This window comes from Balaenoptera physalus, assembly GCF_965194825.1.
Source record: "Balaenoptera physalus genome assembly, chromosome: 21".
NCBI classification, from domain to species: domain Eukaryota; kingdom Metazoa; phylum Chordata; class Mammalia; order Artiodactyla; family Balaenopteridae; genus Balaenoptera; species Balaenoptera physalus.
In genome coordinates, this window is record NC_138902.1 from 32,516,162 (window position 1) to 32,540,966 (window position 24,805).

Genomic DNA, 24,805 nt, shown 5'->3' on the forward strand with positions numbered 1-24,805 from the left:
ATAAAGTAGATTTCTAGACAAAGAGAATTATCAGAGATAAAGAGCAACATTTGATAATGATAAAATAGTCAATATATCAAAAAGATGATTATAAGTGTGTATACACTTCTAATTAACAGAACTTCAAAATACACGAAGCAAAAATAGGTAGATTGAGGGAAGAAATAGACAATTCCATAATCATAGTTGGTAATTTTAACACCCCCCTTCCTCAGGAATCAATAGGAAATGTAAAAAAAAAAAAAAATTAGTAAAGACATAAGATCTGAACAATACCATCAAGTACCTAATGCTTAACTGACCAACAAGTGCAGAAGAATGAACTAAAACAATTTTTATGATGGATTTGGAGATAGATGTCCTTCCCTTTGACTGTTGAATCATATTCTATTTACAAAGTTAGATTTCCATTCCGCCCTTTGACTGATTAAAATTGCAAAATACATTTAAATATTTTTCCAAATTTGAGCTACTTTGTACTGTAATAAATATCACTTATCCTGAAACTATGACCATTTCCTTCCTGAGAGAAGTAATGAGTTTATTCTAAAGAGAAAATAGGGGCTTCCCATAGCCAACTCTCATTCCTATCTTTAAATTCTCCAGAATGTTTTAATATATATATTCTACCTCCTACCTTGCTTGAAAGTAATTGACCCAGAAATAGATTTTTCTGTATATACCATATTTCCCTTTTAGTTATGTATAAATTCTGTTTTTATAAATCCAGTTAAGAAAAACTTCACAGATGAAGGAATAGGCTTGAAGAGATTAAGTATCTAGGCTAGATTCTAGCCTGAAGTCAAATAGCTCCTGAATAGTGGAGTCAGGTATTCTGGTTTCTAATAAAAGTTTTTCCATTATCCTGATATAAATTAAAAGAATCTTTTAATAATACAAATTCTCATTTTATTTGTTGTATAAATTTAGACTTTTATAGAAGTATCATTTTCTTAAAGTGACACCTGTTTGCTTTTTTATAACTGCTTAACTATTGCAATGTATTTAACATTTTTATAACTGATGAGAAATGTTTAGTATTCTCCATTATTGCATAGTAGTAATTGCTTCCAACTTTGCCACTACAAACAACACTACAATGAGCACTTACTTGTGAAGTTCCCTTGTGAACCATTAAACATTTTCTCTAGAGTATATCTAGGAATGAAATTACTAGATAATAGCATGTGGACTTTATCACTTCACTAAATACTGCCAAATTGACCTCCAAAAGGGCCACACCAATTAACACTCCATGAGTTGTACATTTGGGTTCTTCCTTCCTTACTTACCTCACCATCACTTGCTTCTATCCAACTTCCTAATCTTGTTTAATTTATTGGATTAAAAAAAAACATTATTTTTTCAGTTTTGGATTTGATTACTGGTGAGGTTGAGAATCTCTTTATGAAAATTCTTTGACCATTTTCTTTTATTGGTTCCTGTTTCTTTTTTTTTTCTTACAGGTTTGCATAAGTTCTCTGTAGCTATTTTTCCCCTTATTGGTTTTCAATATTGTAAATATCTCTTCCCAGTCAGTTACCTATGTGTTAACATTGCCATTATGTTTTCTTCGAATGAAACTACTTAATTTTGGCATACTCATATATCCATTTGTAAATTCAAAGGCTTCTTTTAAGAAAATTTAAGGAAATTTTCCTCTTTTTAATAGGTTTTTAAAAAATGTTTCACACCTTTAATCCAACTGGAATTTATTTTTGTATATGGTGTATAGTGGAGACAAATGTTTATTTTTTCTTCTGTGAAGCAAACCACTTTTCTATCATCCATTAAATAATTCTTCTTTTCCCCTATGATTTTTTATACCACCTCTGTGTGACTCAGTCCTCGTACACATTCCTGGCTCTATATCTTGACTCTGTTCTGTTCTCTCCGTCTTTTTGTCTTTCCTTACCCGAAATACACTGTTTTTAAGTTTTGTTGGCTCAATACCATTTCTTAATATTTGATAGGTGAATTCCCTTCACTTTCTCAAACTATCTTAGCTAGTTTGAGGAGGTTTATTTATTCATAGATATTTTAACTTTCATTTGCCAGATTCCTGTAAAAAATCTCGCTAGGATTTTTATTGGAATTGCACTAAATTTATAGATAAGGTGGGGGACTGAACAATTTTACAGTTGTCCCAACCAAGAACATGATATAAATGTCCATTTAAGCAGGATTTCTAATCGTCTCTTTATTTCTACTTTTTTTTTTACTTTATTTGAATATATTTTTTTTAAAAATGCACATGAAATGGAAATCAAAAGAAAACTGAAATAGCAATAATCATATCAGATAAAATAGACTGTAAAATAAAGAATGTTACAAGAGACAAGGAAGGACACCACATAATGATCGAGGGATCAATCCAAGAAGAAGATATAACAATTATAAATATGCATGCACCCAATATGGGAGCACCTCAATACATAAGGCAACTGCTAATAGCTATAAAAGAGGAAATCGACAGCAACACAATAATAGTGGGGGACTTTAACACCTCACTTACACCAATGGACAGAGCATCCAAACGGAAAATTAATAAGGAAACACAAGCTTTAAATGACACAATAGACCAGATAGATTTAATTGATATTTATAGGACATTCCATCCAAAAACAGCAGATTACACTATCTTCTCAAGTGCACATGGAACATTCTCCAGTAGAGATCACATCTTGGGTCACAAATCAAGCCTCAGTAAATTTAAGAAAATTGAAATCATATCAAGCATCTTTTCTGACCACAATGCTATGAGATTAGAAATCAATTACAGGGGAAAAAACAAACACATGGAGCTAAACCATACATTACTAAATAACCAGGAGATCACTGAAGAAATCAAAGAGAAAATCAAAAAATACCTAGAGACAAATTACAACGAAAACACGATGATCCAAAACCTATGGGATGCAGCAAAAGCAGTGCTAAGAGGGAAGTTTATAGCCTGCCTCAAGAAACAAGAAAAATCTCAAATAAACAATCTAACCTTACACCTAAAGGAACTAGAGAAAGAAGAACAAACAAAACCCAAAGTTAGTAGAAGGAAAGAATTCATAAAGATCAGAGCAGAAATAAATGAAATAGAAACAAAGAAAACAATAGCAAAGATCAATAAAACTAAAAGCTGGTTCTTTGAGAAGATAAGCAAAACTGATAAGCCTTTAGCCAGACTCATCAAGGAAAAGAGGGAGAGGACTCAAATCAAAAAATTAGAAATGAAAAAGGAGAAGTTACAACGGACACTGCAGAAATACAAAGCATCCTAAGAGACTACTACAAGCAACTCTATGCCAATAAAATGGACAACCTGGAAGAAATGGACAAATTCTTAGAAAGGTATAACCTTCCAAGACTGAACCAGGAAGAAATAGAAAATATGAACAGACCAATCACAAGTAATGAAATTGAAACTGTGATTAAAAATCTTCCAACAAACAAAAGTCCAGGACCAGATGGCTTCACAGGTGAATTCTATCAAACATTTAGAGAAGAGCTAACACCCATCCTTCTCAAACTCTTCCAAAAAATTGCAGAGGAAGGAACACTCCCAAACTCATTCTATGAGGCCACCATCACCCTGATACCAAAACCAGACAAAGATACTACAAAAAAAGAAAATCACAGACCAATATCACTGATGAATATAGATGCAAAAATCCTCAACAAAATACTAGCAAGCAGAATCCAACAACACATTAAAAGGGTCATGCATCATGATCAAGTGGGATTTATCCCAGGGATGCAGGGATTCTTCAATATAGGCAAATCAATCAATGTGATACACCATATTAACAAACTGAAGAATAAAAACCATATGATCATCTCAATAGATGCAGAAAAAGCTTTTGACAAAATTCAACACCCATTTATGATAAAAACTCTCCAGAAAGTGGGCATAGAGGGAACCTACCTCAACATAAAAAGACCATATATGACAAACCCACAGCAAACATCATTCTCAATGGTGAAAAACTGAAAGCATTTCCTCTAAGATCAGGAACAAGACAAGGATGTCCACTCTCACCACTCTTATTCAACATAGTTTTGGAAGACCTAGCCACGGCAATCAGAGAAGAAAAAGAAATAAAAGGAATACAAATTGGAAAAGAAGTAAAACTGTCACTGTTTGAAGATGACATGATACTATACATAGAGAATCCTTAAGATGCCACCAGAAAACTACTAGAGCTAATCAATGAATTTGGTAAAGTTTCAGGATACAAAATTAATGCACAGAAATCTCTTGTATTCCTATATACTAACAACGAAAGATCAGAAAGAAAAATTAAGGAAACAATCCCATTCACCATTGCAACAAAAAGAATAAAATACCTAGGAATAAACCTACCTAAGGAGGTAAAAGATGTGTACTCAGAAAAGTATAAGACACTGATGAAAGAAATCAAAGATGACAAAAACAGATGGAAAGATATACCATGTTCTTGGATTGGAAGAATCAATATTGTGAAAATGACTATACTACGCAAAGCAATCTACAGATTCAATGCAATCCCTATCAAATTACCAGTGGCATTTTTTACAGAACTAGAACAAAAAATCTTAAAATTTGTATGGAGACACAAAAGACGCCAAATAGCCAAAGCAGTCTTGAGGGAAAAAAACGGAGCTGGAGGAGTCAGACTCCCTGACTTCAGACTATACTACAAAGCCACAGTCATCAAGACAATATGGTACTGGCACAAAAGCAGAAATACAGATCAATGGAACAGGATAGAAAGCCCAGAGATAAACCCACACACCTATGGTCAACTAATCTATGACAAAGGAGGCAAGGATATACAATGGAGAAAAGACAGTCTCTTCAATAAGTGGTGCTGGGAAAACTGGACAGCTACATGTAAAAGAATGAAATTAGAACATTCCCTAACACCATACACAAAAATAAACTCAAAATGGATTAGAGACCTAAGACCAGACTCTTAGAGGAAAACATAGGAAGAACACTCTTTGACATAAATCAGAGAAAGATCTTTTTTGATCCACCTCCTAGAGTAATGGAAATAAAAACAAAAATAAACAAATGGGACCTAATGAAACTTAAAAGCTTTTGCAAAGCAAAGGAAACTACAAACAAGACGAAAAGACAACCCTCAGAATGGGAGGAAATATTTGCAAATGAATCGACAGATGGAAGATTAATCTCCAAAATATATAAACAGCTCATGCAGCTCAATATTAAAGAAACAAACAACCCAATCCAAAAATGGGCAGAAGACCTAAATAGACATTTCTCCAAAGAAGACATACAGATGATCAAGAAGTACATGAAAAGCTGCTCAACATCACTAATTATTAGAGAAATGCAAATCAAAACTACAATGAGGTATCACCTCACACCAGTTAGAATGGGCATGATCAGAAAATCTGCAAACAACAAATGCTGGAGAGGGTGTGGAGAAAAGGGAACCCTCTTGCACTGTTGGTGGGAATGTAAATTGATACAGCCACTATGAAGAACAGTATGGAGGTTCCTTAAAAAACTAAAAATAGAATTACCATATGACCCAGCAATCCCACTACTGGGCATATACCCAGAGAAAACCATAATTCAAAAAGACACATGCACCCCAATGTTCATTGCAGCACTACTTACAATAGCCAGGTCATGGAAGCAACCTAAATGCCCATCGACAGACGAATGGATAAAGAAGATGTGGTACATATATACAATGGAATATTACTCAGCCATAAAAAGGAACGAAATTGGGTCATCTGTAGAGATGTGGATGGATCTAGAGACTGTCATACAGAGTGAAGTAAGTCAGAAAGACAAAAACAAATATCGTATATTAACACATATATGTGGAACCTAGAAAAATGGTACAGATGAACCAGTTTGCAGGGCAGAAACTGAGACACAGATGTAGAGAACAAACGTATGGACACCAAGGGGGGAAAGCGGTGGGCAAGTGGGGGGGATGAATTGGGAGATTGGGATTGACATGTATACACTAATATGTATAAAATAGATAACTAATAAGAACCTGCTGTATAAAAAAATAAAATTCAAAAATTCAAAAAAAAATGCACATGGTAAATCCAAACAGTAAGAAGGGATATACAGTGAAAGTAAGTATAGTCTCACCCTTCACCCTGCCTTCCCAGCTCCTTTTCCCAGAGAAAGCCTACTTCTTATCAGTCTTTCCAGAGATTTTCTATGCATATACTGGCATATATGTGATAGAATGTTTAAGGGGACTCTTCCTGTCAAAATTTTAGCTGAGGGAAGAATTCTTTATATGTTTTATTCTAAACAGACCATCATGCAAAAATTTCAGCGTGGATACATGGGTCTTGACCCCTTATCTACGTTAAAGATATGAAAAGGTTAAGAGAGAAGATTTGTGAAGATTACTTTAGAGTTAGCTGTGTTGTGGAGTCATTCAGAGAGAAAGGGTGGGGAATACTTAAGGTCAAGAGAGAGTAATTTCAGTGAGAACTGTCAGAAAGTCTAATATGTTTGCCTATAATCAAGGAGACACAGTACATTAACTGACTCACCTAGAAAATCTAAAAACGAAGAGATGGGTAGCTCCTGAGAAGGCAAGAACGAAGAAAGCTTTGTTGGTACTTTGGTATCAGCCTGCCATTCTTGAGTTTGGCCTAAAGTTGCTCAAATATTTCCTGCAAATCAGATGAGGGCCACAGAGCCTATATTTATTTATTTATTTTTAATTAATTAATTTATTTTTGGCTGCTTTGGGTCTTTGTTGCTGCACATGGGCTTTCTCTAATTGTGGCAAGTGGGGGCTACTCTTTGTTGTGGTGCATGGGCTTCTCATTGCGATGGCTTCTCTTGTTCCAGAGCACGGGCTCTAGGCGCATGGGCTTCAGTAGTTGTGGCATATGGGCTCAGTGGTTGTGGCATACGGGCTCAGTAGTTGTGGTGCACGGGCTTAGTTGCTCTGTGGCATGTGGGATCTTCCCGGACCAGGGCTCAAACCCGTGTCCCCTGCATTGGCAGGCAGATTCTTAACCACTGCGCCACCAGGGAAGTCCCTATAGTTATTTAAAATTCTGACCTAGAGGAACAATGGAACTCTAAAAAAAAAAGTCCCCATGGAATGGCCCTTGGAAGATCCTATTTGCAGCAGGAGGAAAATACACTGCTGAGTCATAACACGGTCATTTGTTCCTCGTTGTGGTCTCTGAAGGACAAAAGCGCCTGTTGTAGAGAAGCACAGTTAAATTCTTGCCAGCACCAGGGAGTGAGAAGTCGTCTGATTGAGTTATCAGATTTAAATCTCTTGTGATCAAGTATGTGCACACGGTCCTGTTCAAAATCAAATGTTCTCCAACAGTCGTATTGAGGTCTTTTTATGGTAATGTGGAATACTGGGAACTATAGCCCCCAAGGTCTAACCAGGGTTCTCTCTTCCATGCTTTAAGTACAAAATTCTGAGGCTTCAGTTGAGAATCTAAATTTACTATTGAAAGTGTGCAGGCCTTCTCCGTGTGGAGGCAGAGGAGGCCCTCCCGCACTGGAGGGGACACAGGTCTCAGGCTCTTTAAGTTCCATCTTGCCACCTACAAATCTGAAGCCTGAAGTGATCGGATCTCCTTTTAATCAATAACAAAGAATGCCTGCACTACAGATATTTTTCCTGCATATGGATTTTGAATACCTTTTATTGTGGTGGTGGTGTTTTTTTCAAGAGGGAGCATTATAAAAATGACTCTGATTAAGGGTAGAAATTTTCAAAATAGGCAACACTAAAAAGAAGTACATTGAATTTCGACATTCACAATCTACCACACAAAGTTAAGTACTTTTAATACTGTTTTGTATGTCCTTCCAGTCTTTTTTTCATCTGTGTACTTTTTTTTTACATAATTGAGCTGATAATGTATATACTCATTTGCATTGTTTATAATGGCTAAGTAATATTCCATCACATAAAAATACTATAAGTTAATTACAATGTTTGGTCATTCATGTTGTTTTTAGTTTTTCTCTATCTCATAAGGTTGAGATGACCATCTGTGTGCTCAATTGTTTTTATGTATTTTGGATTATGCCCTTAATAGAGGCCCCTTGAAGCAGAATTATTGAGTAAAAGCTCTTGCTACGTCTTGATATTCAGGTAGGTATTCTCTTTTCCTTCCTTCTGCCTTCCTCCTGTGAATCATTCAGCAATATCCACAATAGTTGCTTCCCTTCTATGCTTTATTTTATACTCTTTGGGATCTTGGATTTTTCTCGAAGTCCTCTTTCAGTTGCAAAGTTCTTTGCACAAAACTGCCAGCTAACCCAATGGGCCCCCATGTATTTCTACATTAGCTCCAACGAGAGAAAGAGAGAAAAGCTCAAGGTTCACATTTTATCTATCCGGCTTCCTAAACTCTTATCTCTTCCCAACCATCTTTATTTTAACAACAGAGATACAAATCAAAATATTTTACCTATTTCATCTTATTTAACTCTCATAACAATGACATTCAGTGGGTCTTACCATCTTTGTTTTATAGATGCAGAAATTGAGGCACAGAGTTTAAATAACTTGCCCAAGGTCATACATTAAACAGTAGATTCAAGATTTCAATCCAGGCTTATCTAATGTCAAAGTTCTTTCCATTACACCACTGTTCCTTCCTCATTAAAAGAAAACTCATTGAGCAAATGCCTAGTGGATTAAGTTCTCAAATAATTATGTAGGGGAGGAAAACTTTCCTCTTAGGTTCCGTGCCTGGGGCCTGCGAATTAGACTGACAACAGACTCACAGAAGAAAAGGCATACAAATTTTGTTTGATGTTAATATTTTAATTTTTTCACATGCATGGAGGCCTTCATATAAAGTGAATATCCAAAGAAACAATGAAATGCCGTGGGCTTATATACCATCTTAACAAACGGTGATAAGTTCTGGAGAAGTGACAAGACAAAGTAAAAGGGGTTTGGACTTCTGTGGGTGGTAAATTGTGGGAAAGTAAATATATGGGGGAAAGTAATGGAAGATAGGGTTATTTAGTAAGGTTTCATTTATGCAGACTCATCTTGGTATCAGCTCCATCTCCTGTGATGAATGTTGTTTTTCCCTTCCTGGTACAGGAGAGGATGACATTCTCAAAAACGGAAATTTGTGCTCTGCTTTTAGGCAGGAAAGGGGAGAGCAGAGAGTTTTTCTTGCATCTGTTGCTTCTCAATTGCCATCAGCTCAAAACAGTCCTTATGCCAAAGTGGCATATTTGCGGGTAGCATATTCTGATCCTCTTCAATTTACCACTGCCACTTGATGTGATTAGATAAATAACTAAAATCCAGCTTTCCTTTGTTCTTTGTGTTCCTCTGTTACATTTTCCTTATGTTCAGACCACTTATTCTTTCAGTTTTTCCTTTAGCCTTGGCTCCATAACTGTGAAATTGAAATTTTAATTAGGTAGCACAAAATGATTTTCTAAGAAGATTCCTGTTAATTAAAAAAAGCATTGCCGATCTAGGTGCTGTTTTTAAATTAAGAAAATTGAATGAAATTGCATTTGTATTCTGCTTTAACAATAAACATAGTCTGATACAAAAGAACTTATGAATATTTCCAAAATCGAAAATATAGTCTTACCTTTTTTCTTGTCCTCAGTAGTATTGAATGCACATGCTGATTACTCTCTTGGTTTTGCTAGTGGGAATGTTTCAGATGTAAAATTAAGCATATACTAACTGTACATCCGTTAGTTGTAATTTTAAAGCTCAGTTAAGCCTAATTTAAAAGACCCAGGAAATGTTTACTATTGATAAGATTATTTTTTTTAATTAAGAAATTCCTACAGTGTTCATAGATGGATGAATGGATAAACAAAATGTGATATGTACATATAAAGGAAAGGAAAAGGAAGTCTTAAAAAGGTACAGAAGTCTGACACATGCTACAATATGGATAAACTTTGAAGATATTATGCTCAGTGAAATAAGCAAGTTACAAAAGGACACGTATGTTTCCACTTATAGGAGGTACCTAGACAGAAAGTAGAATATGGTGGTTGCCAGGGGCTGGGGGTAGGAGGCATGGGGATGACAAAGTTCTGGAGATGGATGGTAGTGATGGTTGCACAACAATGTGTATGTACTTAATGCCCATGAACTGTACACTTAAAATGATACATTTTGTGTTATGTGTATTTTACTACAATTTTTAAAATTACCAAGCACCTACTAAGTGCCAGTCACTGATGAACAAGACAGTAAGGTGCCTGGCCTCTGGAAGCTTCCATCCTAGTGGAGGAAACAATGACTAAGCAAAACATAGACAAGATAATTATGAAGGAAATAGAGAAGGATTTGTGATTCCTGGGAGCAAGGGATACTCACTCTAGTTAGTGATATTTGAGATCAGACCTAAGGATGAGAATGACCCTTTAAAGGCATTCCAGGTAAAGGGTGCAGCAAGTATTAAAGTCCCGAAGAGGGTAAGGACTTGATGTGTTTAAGGAAGCAAGCGAGGCCAGGGTGCTGGAAGAAGCAGACAGAAACTCTTCATGTACCATCTGGAATCTTCTGAGTTTGTTCAAAGAAGGATGATGATGGGTTACATCAAGAATCAGCAAACTTTTTCTGTAAAGGACCAGATAATAAATAATTCAGGCTTTGTGGCCCAGAGGAAACCAAACAAATAATTCCTACAATGACATTGGGAAGAGAAAAGTCTGACATGCTGTCTGTAATTTTAAGAAAGGAGTGGCCAATAGTGACCGTTTCTTTGCCTCACTTAGAATTGATCAGAGCATTCTCTGAACTCTCATCCATCCACAGGTGGGACTAATCACAGGAAGAGGGGCTGGAAGTGAGAAATAAGAGAAAAATACAATGTTTGTTAAAAGGCTGACTTGGATATTTGGAAGAGATCGTGTTGTTCAGCTAAGCTATCAGCAAAATTGGAAGTAGGCAGTTTTGCTTTTGATACCTATTAGCACCATTCCATTTTCTAGTAAATGTAAACTCCTTAGGTGTTTGGCACATAAAATACCCAATACATGTTTGTTGAATAAGATGTTTATCTTTGTTTCCTGTGTTTTTGTTTATTCCCTGAAAAATCAATGCCCTAATGCTGCCTCCTGGTGGCAGAGTGTTGTGTGCAATACAGAGACTTTCTCAAGGAAGGTGGGAAAAGACTAGAGAGGTAGGCTGCTGTCAGACTCTCCTGAGATGGACTTTGCCTAAAAAAGCATAATCTTATGAGGCTGGCTCTCTCCTCTCCTGAGGAAGCAGCCCTTTTCATGAGTGTGACATCCACTGGTTGTGAGTTATATCACAAGTCATTTCTTTGGCTGATATTTCACCAATTTTACTGATTGAATGATTTATTCTTTTTACAGGTTACATCAGATTTTAGAGCATGTACTGTGTTTGTGATTGCCATCTCTTAACTGTTGGAATGGAACAAAACATTGGAGATTATTTTAATGAGAAAAGCTTCTCCAGGAAGTCAGTGATGACCAAAAAATTAGGGTAGGGAACTCAGGGAGACCAAGTCAACTGTAAAGTGAGATTCTTGACATCATTCAGCAGCTGCTTCCCAGTGGATTTAATCAGTAGACATCTGGTGGGAAAGGTACCACAGCACTGACAGCAAAGAGCTGCTTCAGCTGGGTGTGATGGCAGCTTGAAATCCAGGAGGAAGGAAAACACAGTAACCAGGGTGAGGTAAGTCCTCTGGGAAAGGCACCATCACCAGCCTGTTCTGATCAGTTGTCTGGGGGAATTTCTAAGGCAAAGCCCTTGCCCAGTTTTCTTTCTGGGGCATAATTGTTTGGGGTCTTGTTGGAGAAAAAGACTTTGAGAACAGGGAGAGGGTGTGCTCCAGGACCTGGGTAACTGGGTGGCTTTAATGACCATCGTCTTACAGTGTGGGCCCTGGGAAGAACTTACTGGGGAGTCCCAATAGCTAATTTTTCACATTGTCACTCTACAGGACGTCTGTATCAGCACATCTTTCCCATTTTGTGGTTAAACATCCCTCTGGAGAATTATCCCTGAGGCACTGAGAACTTTATTGTACTTTCCCCACACACCCGCCTCCCCCCAGCCTCTTGGTCTCAATTCAGATGTCAGTCCAGGTGCCCAGCACAGGACAACCTCTTTAGCTGGTCCGAGAGCTATTGCCAACTCCTGAAAACACAGAAGTAACTCACCTTTGTTCTGGTCCTACAGCTTTAAAAGCTTAAGTGAGGGCTTGTGAATCATCTAACCTGATGAGGATATTTGAGACCCCATATGATAAGTGCACTTTGTACCATAAACTCAAGTAAAAGTAAAAATCAAATCAATAGATAAAATACAAATATTTTCTACCACTAAATCGCTAAGGCAATTCCAAAGAATATGCTTCTGGAACAAAAGGCAATTCCAAAAGGGGTGCCCTAAAAATGTTTTGAAAGTGGTAGAATAATGGAATAAAGATGTTCTTTCCAAATAAAGATATTTTTCTTTGAGGTACACAAAATTGGGATTTGTAAATTTGTTTTTTTTTCTTTAAACATAACTCTGATTTTAGAAGTATACATATTATCTGGAGCAAAACATCTGTCATGTTCCTTATGAACACTTCCCTTTTACCCCTTTAGATACTTGCAGTGACATTTTAGATATTTAAAGTCAATCAGTGTGATTTTTCAAATGCCTAGGATTATTTATTATATACTTATATGACTACGAAGAATGTAGAATTGAGTGCTTTAATAGTTATACATGCCTTTTGATTATTTGTCCAGCTATACTTGAGAGCTATAAATTTAAGATGTATTTTGCTCAGCAGTGAGAAGCTGACATTTAACATTTGTGAGGTCAGTGAGGCACTAGGTAAGTGAAGTCAGCCACAGAGCACTTACTTTCCGTCTATTTCCACACCCTCCAGCCTCTTTAGGGCAAAGTTGTATTCGTTCTGCCTACTGTGAGCCAAACGAAGCCTTGAAAAACTGTCAACTTGTTGCCATCTCAGCTTCTATGTTACTTCTATTACTTGACCTTTAAGAGAAAGTCTCTTATTGAAGGATCCGTGGAGTAAAGAGAGGTTCCCTTATTAGACTTTAGGGATTAAATGGTTGAGGAAGTACTTGTGATCAGACATCATTTAAAGTCAGTAAGTCGTCTTCTAGCAATGTATCGCGCTGCTCGGCAGAACTCATTTTTAAGCTGTACCACCCACCTTCCACACGCTGTCTTGCTCAGCAGTAAGGCAGTTAACACTTTGTGATTTATGAAGTTAGAAAGCCAACATTCTTAAGATAAATGTTGGTGGTGAATTCACACCTCTTTGTGGACTCCCGAAGCTGTGTCCTGATCCCTAGAACCTGTGAATACGTTACATTACATGGCAAGGGAGAATTAACGTTGCAGACGGAGTTTAAAAAGTTGATCAGATGACCATCTAACCAGATGATCTTAAAATAGGGAGACTATCTGTGTGAACCCAGTATAATCGCAAGGGTCCCTGTAAGTGGGAAAGGGAGGCAGAGAAGTCAGGGTCAGAAAAAGATGTGACAGCAGAAGCAGGGTCGGTGCAATGCAGCTTGAGGACTCAACCTACCCTCTCCGGCTTTGCAGATGGAGGAAGGGGATCGTGAGCCAAGGAATGCAAGCGCTTCTAGAAGCTGGAAAAGACCCGGGAGGCAGACTCTCCTTCAGAGCCTCCGGAGGGAAAGCAGAGCAGCCAACACCTTGATGTGAGCCCGGGGGACCTCACTGGACTTCTAACCTACAGATTTGTATTGTTTAAGCCACCAGATCTGTGGTAATTTGTTACAGTGACAATAGAAAATCAGTATGTTGTTATTGTCATTTGTTTGTCTGCTCTAGGCCAAGACTCAGTAGAGAAGCTTTGCTTTGACATATGGCAGCATAAATTCCCTTACAATAAGAAAGGATAGAATTTTGAATTCTAAAAAGCCACCAAAGTCTACAAAAAATTCTTGAGCTGACCTTATATTATTTCTATCTTCCAATCCTTTCCCCTCTTGCTTTATACTGACAAAGATCAAAAAGGGGTCAGCAACTGTCTTTCATGATTCTCCCAGAACCATTATTACACTGAAATTTACAGGATGTCTGACGTATGAAGTACTATCGTCCATGGTTTCAGAAAGTAAAAAGCTTAAATCTTCACTCATTTGTTAGCTCACAACAGCAAAAGGTAACAACTGAGAAAAAAATAAATGAAGCAAAGAAAGAGAAATATCAAAGGGAAACTGAGCAAGAGCTGTTGGGTTTACACAGAATGTTCCGAAGAAAACTTGGGGTAATTAAGGAAAGAACGCAAAGACGACCCTGTTTTATTCCATACTTGAGCTGACGTAAGTCTTCATCTGCTTAGTTCCTGAATTTGCCCCAAGGTTGTGAATAGAGAAAAAGAAATCTTTACCAGAACCCAAGCAGCCGTGCTTCACCTGGTATGATTTGATTTTAGGCTACTGTCTCGAAATAATTCCTCCCCTAGAAGAATGTGTTGGGCAAAGTAATGCCTGACCAAGTATAAATAGTGCCCCAAGCTTTATCGAGTACCTTTAGCATATGTACCACCAATAACAGTTTGTTAGAACTTTTATGCTATCCATGCTTTATAAAAACCACCAGTATTTATTTCAAATTACTTTTTTAAAGTAAGATTTTTCTAAGTTTACTCGTACAGCAATCTCAGGGATCCCAAGAAGGGCCACCTTGTTCCGCAACCCCAAGGACATCAGTGCACTGAGTGACATCCACGGTATTCCATGTGAACGCGGCCCCGTGCTGTGCAGCTCAGCAGCTTTGCATTCAAGGTCTCGATGCCTTCAGGATTTCTCGCTCAAGCCCTCTTTGTTTCAATCTCTCGGACCCTCCTAAGGAAGGATGCATTCTTTGATTACAGTCAGGGGATAGATGAGACAGGCTCATTACATGGGAACTGTCATTACTCCCACCGCTGCAATACTGACACACGCGAAGTTCATGCTGTCGAAGAGAGGTCAGGACCCACTTGCCTGGAATGCCCGCTTCCCTGCTTTACCCTCCGCAAAATCTGCTAGGGCTGGAATGGTGTATTTTTCCTTCCTTGCTATCCCTGCGTGGACTTCCCTAAAGTCACATTATCCTTCTCTCCTTCCCTATATGAGCCATAATGGCAGAATGACTGCCAGAGAATGTGAATTTCAAGGGAAAGGAATGAGTATTTTCAGAATAGTATTCTTATTTTACATTTATCATATTTCTCTTGTTAATTGCATTCAATATTTTGAAATGAAAAACGAGGACAGAGGTGCACATACTTTATCCCATATTGGTTTCCAAATTGCAGGTTATTGGGCATGTGTGTAACTCCCTCATTAAGTAATCCATGACAGTCCACACAGGTATGACAAACTAGAGAGGCCTCTGTGGACCTCTATGAGTTTTTATTTCATGAGAACCATTTTTTTTTTTTCCTCAGCTAGTGTAGAAAAGTATTTAATAATATACAAATGGTGAAGAGTAATGAGACAGGATTCATTAGGTATATAATTTGTTTCACCATTGGTTACATCATTGATTATACCACTGCCTCTGCAGATTGTCCCTTTAAAATTCTACAAATAATGTCTAGAAAATATTTTCCAACGACTTTTTCAGATACATATTTGAGCAACTTCCCTTAAAGTTTACTTCTTTACAAACGTCCTAATCTAAATTGTTAAATAAAATTTCTCAAATTTTCTTCCAAGTGTGATTACACTATTTTCTAGTACGTAAACAAATACCATGGGCCAGCATGTCTCACTGGCATCCACATTCAGTGCCCCAAATTAGAACCAAGTCATTGTTTAGTCTTCTAGAACACTGGATTTGAGTCCCTACTTCAACATTTACTTGTTCTGTGATTTGAGGGAAACAAGTCAAAATGGTCATGTTTTCTCATTTGTGAAATAGGATCAACAATACCAACCCACCCAAGGGTAAGGAGGCTTAAGTAAGATGTACATAAAGCATCAGTATACTGTAGGCACCCAATAAACGATAGCTACCCACATGGTGAGTTCTTGCATTGCTGATATAGTTTCGTTTTTTGACCTAGGTAATCATTATGTGGGCATTTAATAATTATTGGACTTTATATATGGACTTCTGCAATTATAGTTCACAAAGAAGTAAGAAATAGTAGCTATTTTTAGTGTTATCTAAATGTTAATTTACATGATGGTCCCTTAAGCCTGACCTGAGTCCCTACTAATTGCAAATTCTAATATGGCATATTACTTTAAAACAGATTAATTCCATTTAGTAAATTGGTAACTTTCTGCCTTACATCACTCTAATACCAGTTGCAGAAGGAAGCTGGCATCTACACCAGGCCTCATAGTTGCTAAACCCCCTTCTGTTCAGTCCAAGGAGGTGCCAAGGAATTGAGAAAGGAAGGTAGAGGAATTCATTGATGGGGTGTGACTGCCGTCTTTCAAAGTAGGTCTGCTCCTCTCTGTTTTACACACACAGGGCTCCATTTTTCTTTGAAGAAATATGACTAAAATAAAGTTTGAAAACCACCAAACGCATATTCAGAGTTCGGGTTTTATCATTTCAATGTCCGAGCCCTGGTAAACTGACAAACATGAAAAGAGTCATAAGGAAAACACTAGGTGATTATCTTTTTGTGCATTTGTCTTTACACTCCTTTTCAAGTTTTATGTACATTATGTATAATAGTTCCATTTCATATCATAGTACAGTTTTATAACTCCATATACTTACTGTTTATGCTGTTAGTTTGGTTGTTACTAATGACTTCCAAGGAGGATTCTGATTCTACTCATTAAAGTTTCAAGATCACAAAACGTATTTGATTGCTTTGTGTTAAGGACTGGCACATGAAATCTCTAGCTTTTACTAAAAAGAATATCCTGTATCTAACCCTTCCTGTTTAGTATTACCTTTTTTCCCCCCTTCCAAGTTAGTCAATTTTGTTTGGGACCTTGTCCACTAACTACACTACTTTTCTTGCTGTATAAACCACAAAGGAACAGATAAAGAGAACTTTAAAAATTAGGATTTTTAGATAATGATCTTCCTTCAGTAGTCTTTTTAAAGAACAGAATAGAAAAGTGGATAGAATAAAGCTGGTAATAAGGGAAGAAAAGGAAAAAGGAATGGTTCTAGCTGAATAGCAACTAAGCTACATTCACTGAAATTTCTATTAATTTTTTTTGCAGAGAGGGAGTAGGAACATTAATGGCTTGACAACCCTGCATTTATCTGTTTTTGTTTAAACGGTAGAAAGCTACAAAGAATTTCTTTAATCATAAACCACACATTTTTTTTTAAAGTCGTGCTTAAACAGATACCCATAGATTTGCCAGTGTCTAGGCAGTGAGTCGATACAGGGCTTCAGCACCATTTTTTAAGACAAAGCCTACAAATTCCCCTTCAACTAGCAATAACACAAATTTAAGACTGACCTGGTTCCCAGTTGCTGCTTGCTTTGGTTACCTCCTCACTGCCATCGCTCAGGAATCCAAAGAGGAAGGAGAAATCCGTACCAAGAAAAGCTGTACTTGGCAGGGAAAACGATGGCCCCTTTATACCTAATTAAAAATGGAGCATGCTTTTGATAACACATACCAAAAGCCTTGGAATTATACATATCCTCATGACAATGATCCCAGCCAATGGCAGCAGTGGCAGGCCCCAAAAATTTGGGTTAAAAACTCATAACAATACCATTCTTTAAAGTCAACTCTCTAACTTTACCGTTAAAAAAAAATTCTGGATTTTAGCACCATCAAGGAAAATTAGTTCCAGGTCATCATCTCACCTCACTGACTTAGAAGAAAAATCAGTATTTCCTCTCACAATATCCTATTCAGTAAACTTGATTTCAAATTATTTTAACAAACTTCAACTGCACCCATATGGGATAATTCCCTAGTCAAGAATATTCAAGACATGCAAATACTAAGGAGAAGCAGTACAACATTAGATCTCCTTATGTGACCCAGTTCAAGGAAATGAGCCTTTGGAATGATGTGGTCACTTAAAACTAGTAGGAAACCAGTCTGAGGGGGATTTTCAGAAATGTTATCATTTAGAGAAGTGAGAAAGGTAATAAGCAATAAAACATAGTAAGAGCTTGGACTCTGGAATCAGATATGGGCTTGAAATTGATCTTTGACAAAATTATTCAGTTTCTTCATCTGAAAAATGGACCAAATGACAATAGTTACTCATCAGGTTCTGAGAAAATAAGAATGCATATACAAGCAATTCCTCAACTATGGTATGTACTTTGCATGTATTATCTTGTTTGATCCTCACAGCTCTGAGGCAGCTCTTCTATTTTACAGATAAAGGGTTAAATTCCCAGTTACATGCCTACTTAAAGAGGAAGAGCCAAGATTCTATCTCAAGAATAAGATTCCAAAGCTTGTTTTCTTCTGCACTACACTATTTTGAAGAATTGTAATATGCATTTTTCTTAAATCAGGGGTTCTTTAAATTTTGATTATAAGCTTTTAATAAAGTTATAGCAAATGTTTATTAATTAGATGTTTGTTTTTACACTACGCAGCTTCCTGCAATGCCACCATATAAGAAGTTTACTGTAATTTAAAATATTTTCAGTAACTTTTATATTAACTTGAAATTTAGGAAATTTAGCCAATTGAGGAAATTACTAAACCACCTAATTAGATACATTACAGAAATTTATTCTTACTTTTCTTGCAATCATTGTCCCACAAAATACACATTCCAAGGCTGAGGAAACTGAGGTAATTAAAACTGCTTTCACAACACTCATGCCATTTCTCCTCACAATATATTATATAAAGGCAACCCATTTACATAATATGGACTTTAAACTTTGGTATCCAATTTAACATGCTCAAAAATGAAACTTTTAAAAAAGTTACCTAGTGAAATAAAAACAATTACTTCAAGTATATAAAGTATCCTCTATTATTTCTAGAATATAAAATAGAAATAACTTCATGACTTAAATTTTACTACTTATGTCCAATTTTCCTACTCCAATACAACTGCCACAGGCAAGGCCATTTCCTGTTTTTTCTCAGTACATTATCACCATCACTGCTCAAAGTGCAGCAACTAGAAAGCCAGAAAAAGGCCACAAAGAATAATACAGTCCGAATCACCTAAGACACATAAGCAGGATTTCATTTCATTACCAACGAATGTAGTTCAACTGAACAGGCTCATTAAAGAGCTGAGCTTGGCTTCTCTTTTTCTGCCCAGTGTTCTTCTACGAGGTTTGGTAAACAAAAAACCCACCCAGTTCTAGATTTGCAAACTGTTAACTTGTCTACCCATAAAAAGCTGTGTATCAGCTATGAAAAATTACCTAGTTGCAATTTACAACGACTAGTGACAGGAAGCCTATTTGCAGGAATTGGTCCTGACTTCAGGGGCGGGAAAAAAAAGAACCACAACTTCTTGAAAAGGTAAAATAGCTTAAAGCATTTAATATCTAAACAAATCAATCTGTTAATAGTAGTAGTCACAAAATATGCTTAATATAGAAACCCACATTTACGTCTTTAAGAAAAAGTGTAAATTGTACTTTACCTCAAAACATAAATTAACCCACTTAAAGAATCTGCAGAGGTCAAAATCATGGTGAATTTCAAACAACTTCAAAATAAAATAACCTTAAGTATTTAACACTGCTTTATATCTAAAAAATGCTTACAGCTTCTCATAAAAATAGTCTGAGGCAACTATTTTCTCTTTTATTCTTTAACAGACATGTTCAACATTATAGGCATCATTCTTAAAACCTTAAGCTTCACAGACTTTCAGACAAATACTATGGTCCCCTTTTCTTTGATGTGAAGGTTTATTCAGCTAGAAAAAAAAAAGCATGGTAGACAACTTAATACATTTTCACCAAATTCAAAGTAGTACAAAAATTTTAAGACTACAGAACTACACATCGTACCTAATGTGTCATTAAAAATAGAAGACAGTATTTTCTTCAGCAAATAAAACAGCATACTGGTATGCTGTTAATGCATAAACCTTTTAATGTATACTGTCATTCACAAATTATTTACAACTTCCACTGTGTGAAGAGAACTAGAATGTAAATTTTCTGCAAAACTGGAAAAAAGCAATACAAAATTTGTGAAAGCCTGTGTTTCATATTATACAAAAGTAAGCCAGTTTTTCTCTTCAAATACCAGATATTGTACACAGTGACATTTTGGACATATTACAGTAATTCTTGAGGATGTTTTAATGCTGGAGGTAAGTTTACAGGCCTTGACTCTTCATCGAGGAGTACTAAGTCTTCGATTTCACTGCCTCTGTATTTCCTTTTACATATTTTTACCACCACCTTTTTCTTGAGAAATAACTTCAAGGCTTCTCTTGATGCAACTGCTTTTGCGTTTTCTTTGCTTTTTCCACAGCCAGTGCCCAAATACACAGACTTACATCTCAGTTCACAAACAATGCTTTCTTGAGAGCTCTTGTTTTGAGGCAGATCTGCCAGTTCCTTTAGCGGGACGAAAACCACATCCAGCGTTGCTTTCAGAGCCTCGACAGCTGCGTTTAGGAGCTCTCCGTGATTCACGCTGGGACTAAAGCCACCAACGGCCACCAACTTCCACGCCACCGTTTTGTACAGTCTATTGAAAAAAGGCTGCTTCTGTTTCACATCTTCATTGGTTAACTTGCAACAAGAGAATTTGACAGAACTCTCGCTCGCCTGCGCAGTACTTTTAGAAGGCAGCTGTGACGTGCCTGTCTGAGAGCTACTCTTAGAAGCCAGCTGGGACACACTTGCTATGGAAGTGCTTTTGGAAACCAGAGAGCCGCTGGTCTGGGAGCTGTTCTTGGAAGCTAACAGTGAAGCAGCTACCTGTGAAGTGCTTTTGGAAGTCAGCATCGTGTTTGCTGAGGTGGTGCTCTTGGGGGTTAGTAAAGATGTGCCTGATGAGGAACTGGTTTTAGAAACTGATGATGAAACACTTGCCTCTGAACTAGCTTTGGAAGTTAACCCGCTTGAAGCTGTCTCTGAACTAGGTTTAGAAGACAACAGTGGCAACTCTACTTCTGAGCTTCCTGAGGAGCCCAACAAGGGCACCTCAATCTCTGAGATGCTTTGGGAGGCTGAGACTGAAGAGCCTTCCAAAGCACTCTTTTTCGGGGATCCACTTTGTTGCCTGGAATCAGTGGACTGGGTCACATGACTATTCACACTGGATTTCAACAACGAAGAAACAAACGACGCTGAACCATGTTTATCTTGAGCTTCTGCTTCAGAACCTTTTCCACACCCTACCGCCGTTACCCGAGAGGAAACGCTGCTGCCGCTTTGGCTGGAAACAGAGCGCTCTCCATCGCTCGTGGAGCTATTCTGACTCAGGGTGCCAGAGCTCCGAGCGGAGTTCCCACCACTCTCTGATTTGGTAGTTGAGCCCGAACACGCTGAACCGCTTTCCTGCTGAGCTGATGCGCGTTCTGTCTTGGCAGGAATTTTCACATGATCTTGCTCAACTGCAGAACTGTTCTTTCCTTCTATGGCTCGTTTTTTTGTTAGCTCTTCTACCCCTTCTGAAAAAAATGGAAACAAGTATGTGACTAAGCCTACCTCATACATATCAGCTGAAGACTTACAAGATAGATACTCATATTAAAATAAAGGCACAAGGTGAAAACATTTCAGGATTTGTAGATTCTTTAAAAAGTGTGGAATAACTTCATTAATTTCTTAAAACAGCATTGAATAACATCAACAATCTTTTTATTTTTTAAATTTTTTGGTTTTTTTTTTTTTTTCTGTTTTTTGGCCGCCCCGCAGGGCATGTGGGTCTTAGTTCCCGGACTAGGGCTCGAATCCGTGCCCCCTGCAGTGGAAGCGCCGTGTCTTAACCACTGGACCGCCAGGGAAGTCCCCTCAATAATTTCTAACATTAAAAAATCAACAGCATAGACAATATTTCACACTTCAAAATCTCACAGTAGTCAAAGGAAACTATCAAATTCAAAGCCTAAAACACAGAGACACATAATTTAGGTTTAACATTCCAATTTGATTAATAACGTTATATAAATTCTAACTTGTTAAAAACTTAGCAATAACGATAATTCCTAATTACATCAAATTTAAGTTCTAAACTCCTATGTATGTTCACATCTATGATCTGCTAACCATTGCTACTCGATATCCCTCTTTTCTTCACCTTGGCAACCAGTTCGTCTCTTGTATGGATTGGAGCATCTGTCACTTTGATGCCTTCAGCCATACTAAGTATTTTATCCATAACTTTTTGAGGGTACCTGAAAAAAAGAAGGGAAAGACACTTTAGGAAGTGTTTTTGCTAAGCTGCCACCTCTGGGGTACGAAAACAGGCCACAGGAACTGCATTTCCTGGTTGTAATCAAGAAACGTAATCAACCGCCAGGAACTTTCTGTTTCCTGGAACGCCGTAAACAAACGCCCGGGGTCTGGGAGGCGGGGTTCCTTCTTACAAACCTAATTTAGATTCAGTGCCCCTCTCCCCCAGGAGCGTTGTGAGCTCCTCGCCGACAACTCCACCGCCGGCTCCCCACCCAACGGGGGCACCTCCAGACTGTTAACCATGGCAGAGACGTCCTTCTCGCCCTTAGAGGGCAGCCTGTCCCGCCGATTCCCGCGCTTCCACCACTTCCCCTCCCGCCGAAAGCTCCGGACAAAACCGCGAGAGCAGCTCAGGGACGCCGGCTCACTCACCGGCACCCGAGGAAGACGTGGTTGGCCCACGCCATGGAAAAGGAGATGAGCTGCTGCAGCTGCCGACTGCGGGTCCCGCTCTCGGCGTCGGCGGCCTCCTCCGGTTGAGCGGAGGCCGCGCCGCCGGCGGGGGCCAGGTCCCCGGCGTTGCGGAGCAGGAACTCGCGGCGGTGGCGCCAGTGTTTGTCGGTCTCGCCGTCGGAGCGCAGCGTCTCCACCCAGGCGGCCACCCGCGGGTTCTGGCTCAGGTACTCAGACACCTCCTGCGCCATGTTGGGCCTGCGGGTCGCGGAAGTCGCGATCGGACGCTGCGCCGAGACTGGGGGTTGCGGGGCGAGCGGCCCTGTCACTGCGGCCTGCACCGGCGGCCCACCAGAGAACGCCCCTCGAGCAGCGAAAAGACCAAACAACAGCGCCGGGAGCAGCTGAACCGCCCACTTCCGCCCGCCGCCGGCTCCTTCCCTTTTATAACCTCGCTACCGCCGAGCGCCCGCGCGTCCTTCCGGCGCGAGCCGGCTCTCCCAGGACGCTTTGCGGCGCCCGAGCCGCCGCGACGCCGCGGCCCCTGAGGCGGGGGTATGGCAGGCGGGGCGAGAGGAGGCGGGCGCGCGCCTGCCGCTCCGCCAGGGCGGGTCGCTAGTGGGTTCGCCCCGGGCGCCCTCGGCTTCGGCGCCGGCCCCAGCGTTCCAAGTGGGCTTTGTGACGCAACGCGCTCCGGTCGCCTCCCTCCCGCGCCGGGCCCGCTGCTCCGGGGGACGGCGGAGGACAGCGGGCTACGGGGCGGCCGGGCGGGGCAGGCCGAGTCCTCGCGTGCCGCGCGCGTCCCCGCGGACTCGAGCCGCCATCCGGCCGCGAGGTCTGGGCGCCTCTGCCCGAGGACGCTGGTTTCGAGCGGGGCCAAAGTAAACAAAGCTCGCCTCCATTTTTTCTTGTTATGCAGAAAATCGAATGTAGACAAGCGAGGCATTCTGAGGCCGTCCGGGTCTCGGGGCATTTAGGAATGTGCAGGTGTATATTAGCTTAAAAGTATTATACTAATAATAAAGGTAAATGATAACGTTTAATCCAGTTCGATGTTGCCTTGTGGAGCCCAGTCTTTGAAACTATTCCTGACCCCGCAGACTTGGGTTTGGTTTCCGCAGTTCAACCCGGGCAGTACTGCTTCCTCTAGGGTGGATTTTTGGTCAGTAACATAAACGCTGCGCCAGTACCTTCGGTCTCCGTCGTATTTCCTTAAATTAACAAACTAACCCCTAGCTGGACGGATATCTAGGAGGCGGCTTGGAAAAGTGCGTTTGTCTCCACGCCCCCAAACTTCCGCTCTTAGAGCTATATTTTTCTTTGCATTTTTTCCATTTTAGAATGTCCACACTTAAAACAGAGCTGCCGGCTTGCTTATTGTTATGTTTCCAATATTAGTTATTTGGGTATTTTATGATTAATAAAATTTAATAAGTTAAAATAAGTGATACTTAAAATTTATCATTCTTGTCACTTACATAAGTGACAAGAATGATAAATTACGAAATAAAAAGAAATTTTCCTCTCACTAAATGTTTGTGGATTCTGATTTTAAAATAAATCAGGATAATCAAGCAAGGAAAAAAAGGAATGGTCACTGAGATGGGATTAACAAAAAGCCAGGTAATTTATATACATGCTGGAACAAGCAAAATTCAACTATTATGTGAAAATAGTAGAGCCCATTTTCCTGTCGTGCCCAATGAAAGTGCATAAAAACAGAGACACAGAGAAATTTTTTAAGCTTAGGATTTTGCTTCTAGTTTTGCTCTTCTTTCCTCTTTTTCCCCGAAACTTTAGAGGGGTGAAAAGATGTGGAAACCTGGCACTTTATTTAGTTATTTTTTAACATCTTTATTGGAGTATAATTGCTTTACAGTGTTGTGTTAGTTTCTGCTGTATAACAAAGTGAATCAGCTATATGTATACAAATATCCCCATATCCACTCCCTCTTGCATCTCCCTCCCACCCTAGGAGTGGAATTGCTGGGTCGTTCTAGTTCTATTTTTAGTTTTTTGAGGAACCTCCATACTGTTCTCCATAGTGGCTGTATCAATTTACATTCCCACCAACAGTGCAAGAGGGTTT

At 38.9% G+C, this 24,805-nt stretch overlaps 1 protein-coding gene and 1 long non-coding RNA gene across 15 annotated transcripts in view; one reads left to right on the forward strand and one right to left on the reverse strand.

The window, feature by feature from the left end:
• LOC309651359 overlaps positions 1-17,678 on the forward strand; it is a 30,372-nt gene extending 12,694 nt beyond the window's left edge. For 4 of the 11 annotated variants that reach the window (XR_014258049.1, XR_014258050.1, XR_014258053.1 and 1 more), the window contains 3 exons: positions 8,059-8,114; positions 11,339-11,666; positions 13,566-17,678. This is a non-coding gene — a long non-coding RNA (uncharacterized lncRNA). The other 7 variants (XR_014258052.1, XR_014258055.1, XR_014258058.1 and 4 more) reach the window with 3 other exon arrangements.
• Positions 17,679-19,416: 1,738 nt separating this feature from the next.
• CDKN2AIP (CDKN2A interacting protein) lies at positions 19,417-24,617 on the reverse strand. Of its 4 annotated transcripts, none has more exons than XM_082443983.1 (3): positions 22,696-24,595; positions 22,135-22,262; positions 19,417-21,533 (listed from the first exon to the last, which is right to left on the reverse strand). In XM_082443983.1, the coding sequence occupies exons 1-3, from the start codon at positions 22,965-22,967 to the stop codon at positions 20,191-20,193; spliced, it is 1,743 nt and encodes a 580-aa protein (XP_082300109.1). In that variant the 5' UTR covers positions 22,968-24,595; the 3' UTR covers positions 19,417-20,190. The 4 variants fall into 4 exon arrangements, with proteins under 4 accessions (XP_082300109.1, XP_082300108.1, XP_082300110.1 ...); XM_082443982.1 differs by having other exon boundaries at positions 19,417-21,536; positions 22,696-24,592; XM_082443984.1 differs by having other exon boundaries at positions 21,398-21,536; positions 22,166-22,262; positions 22,696-24,612.
• Between the last annotated feature and the right edge of the window lie 188 nt (positions 24,618-24,805).

Excerpts from the sequence above, each read along its gene's own strand:
- CDKN2AIP (XM_082443982.1), bottom strand. The coding sequence starts at position 22,967 with ATGGCGCAGGAGGTGTCTGAGTACCTGAGCCAGAACCCGCGGGTGGCC. Across the intron at positions 22,263-22,695 it reads CACGTCTTCCTCGGGTGCCG|GTACCCTCAAAAAGTTATGG; the intron begins GTGAGTGAGCCG and ends TCTTTTTTTCAG. Across the intron at positions 21,537-22,134 it reads AGGGATATCGAGTAGCAATG|AAGGGGTAGAAGAGCTAACA; the intron begins GTTAGCAGATCA and ends CATTTTTTTCAG.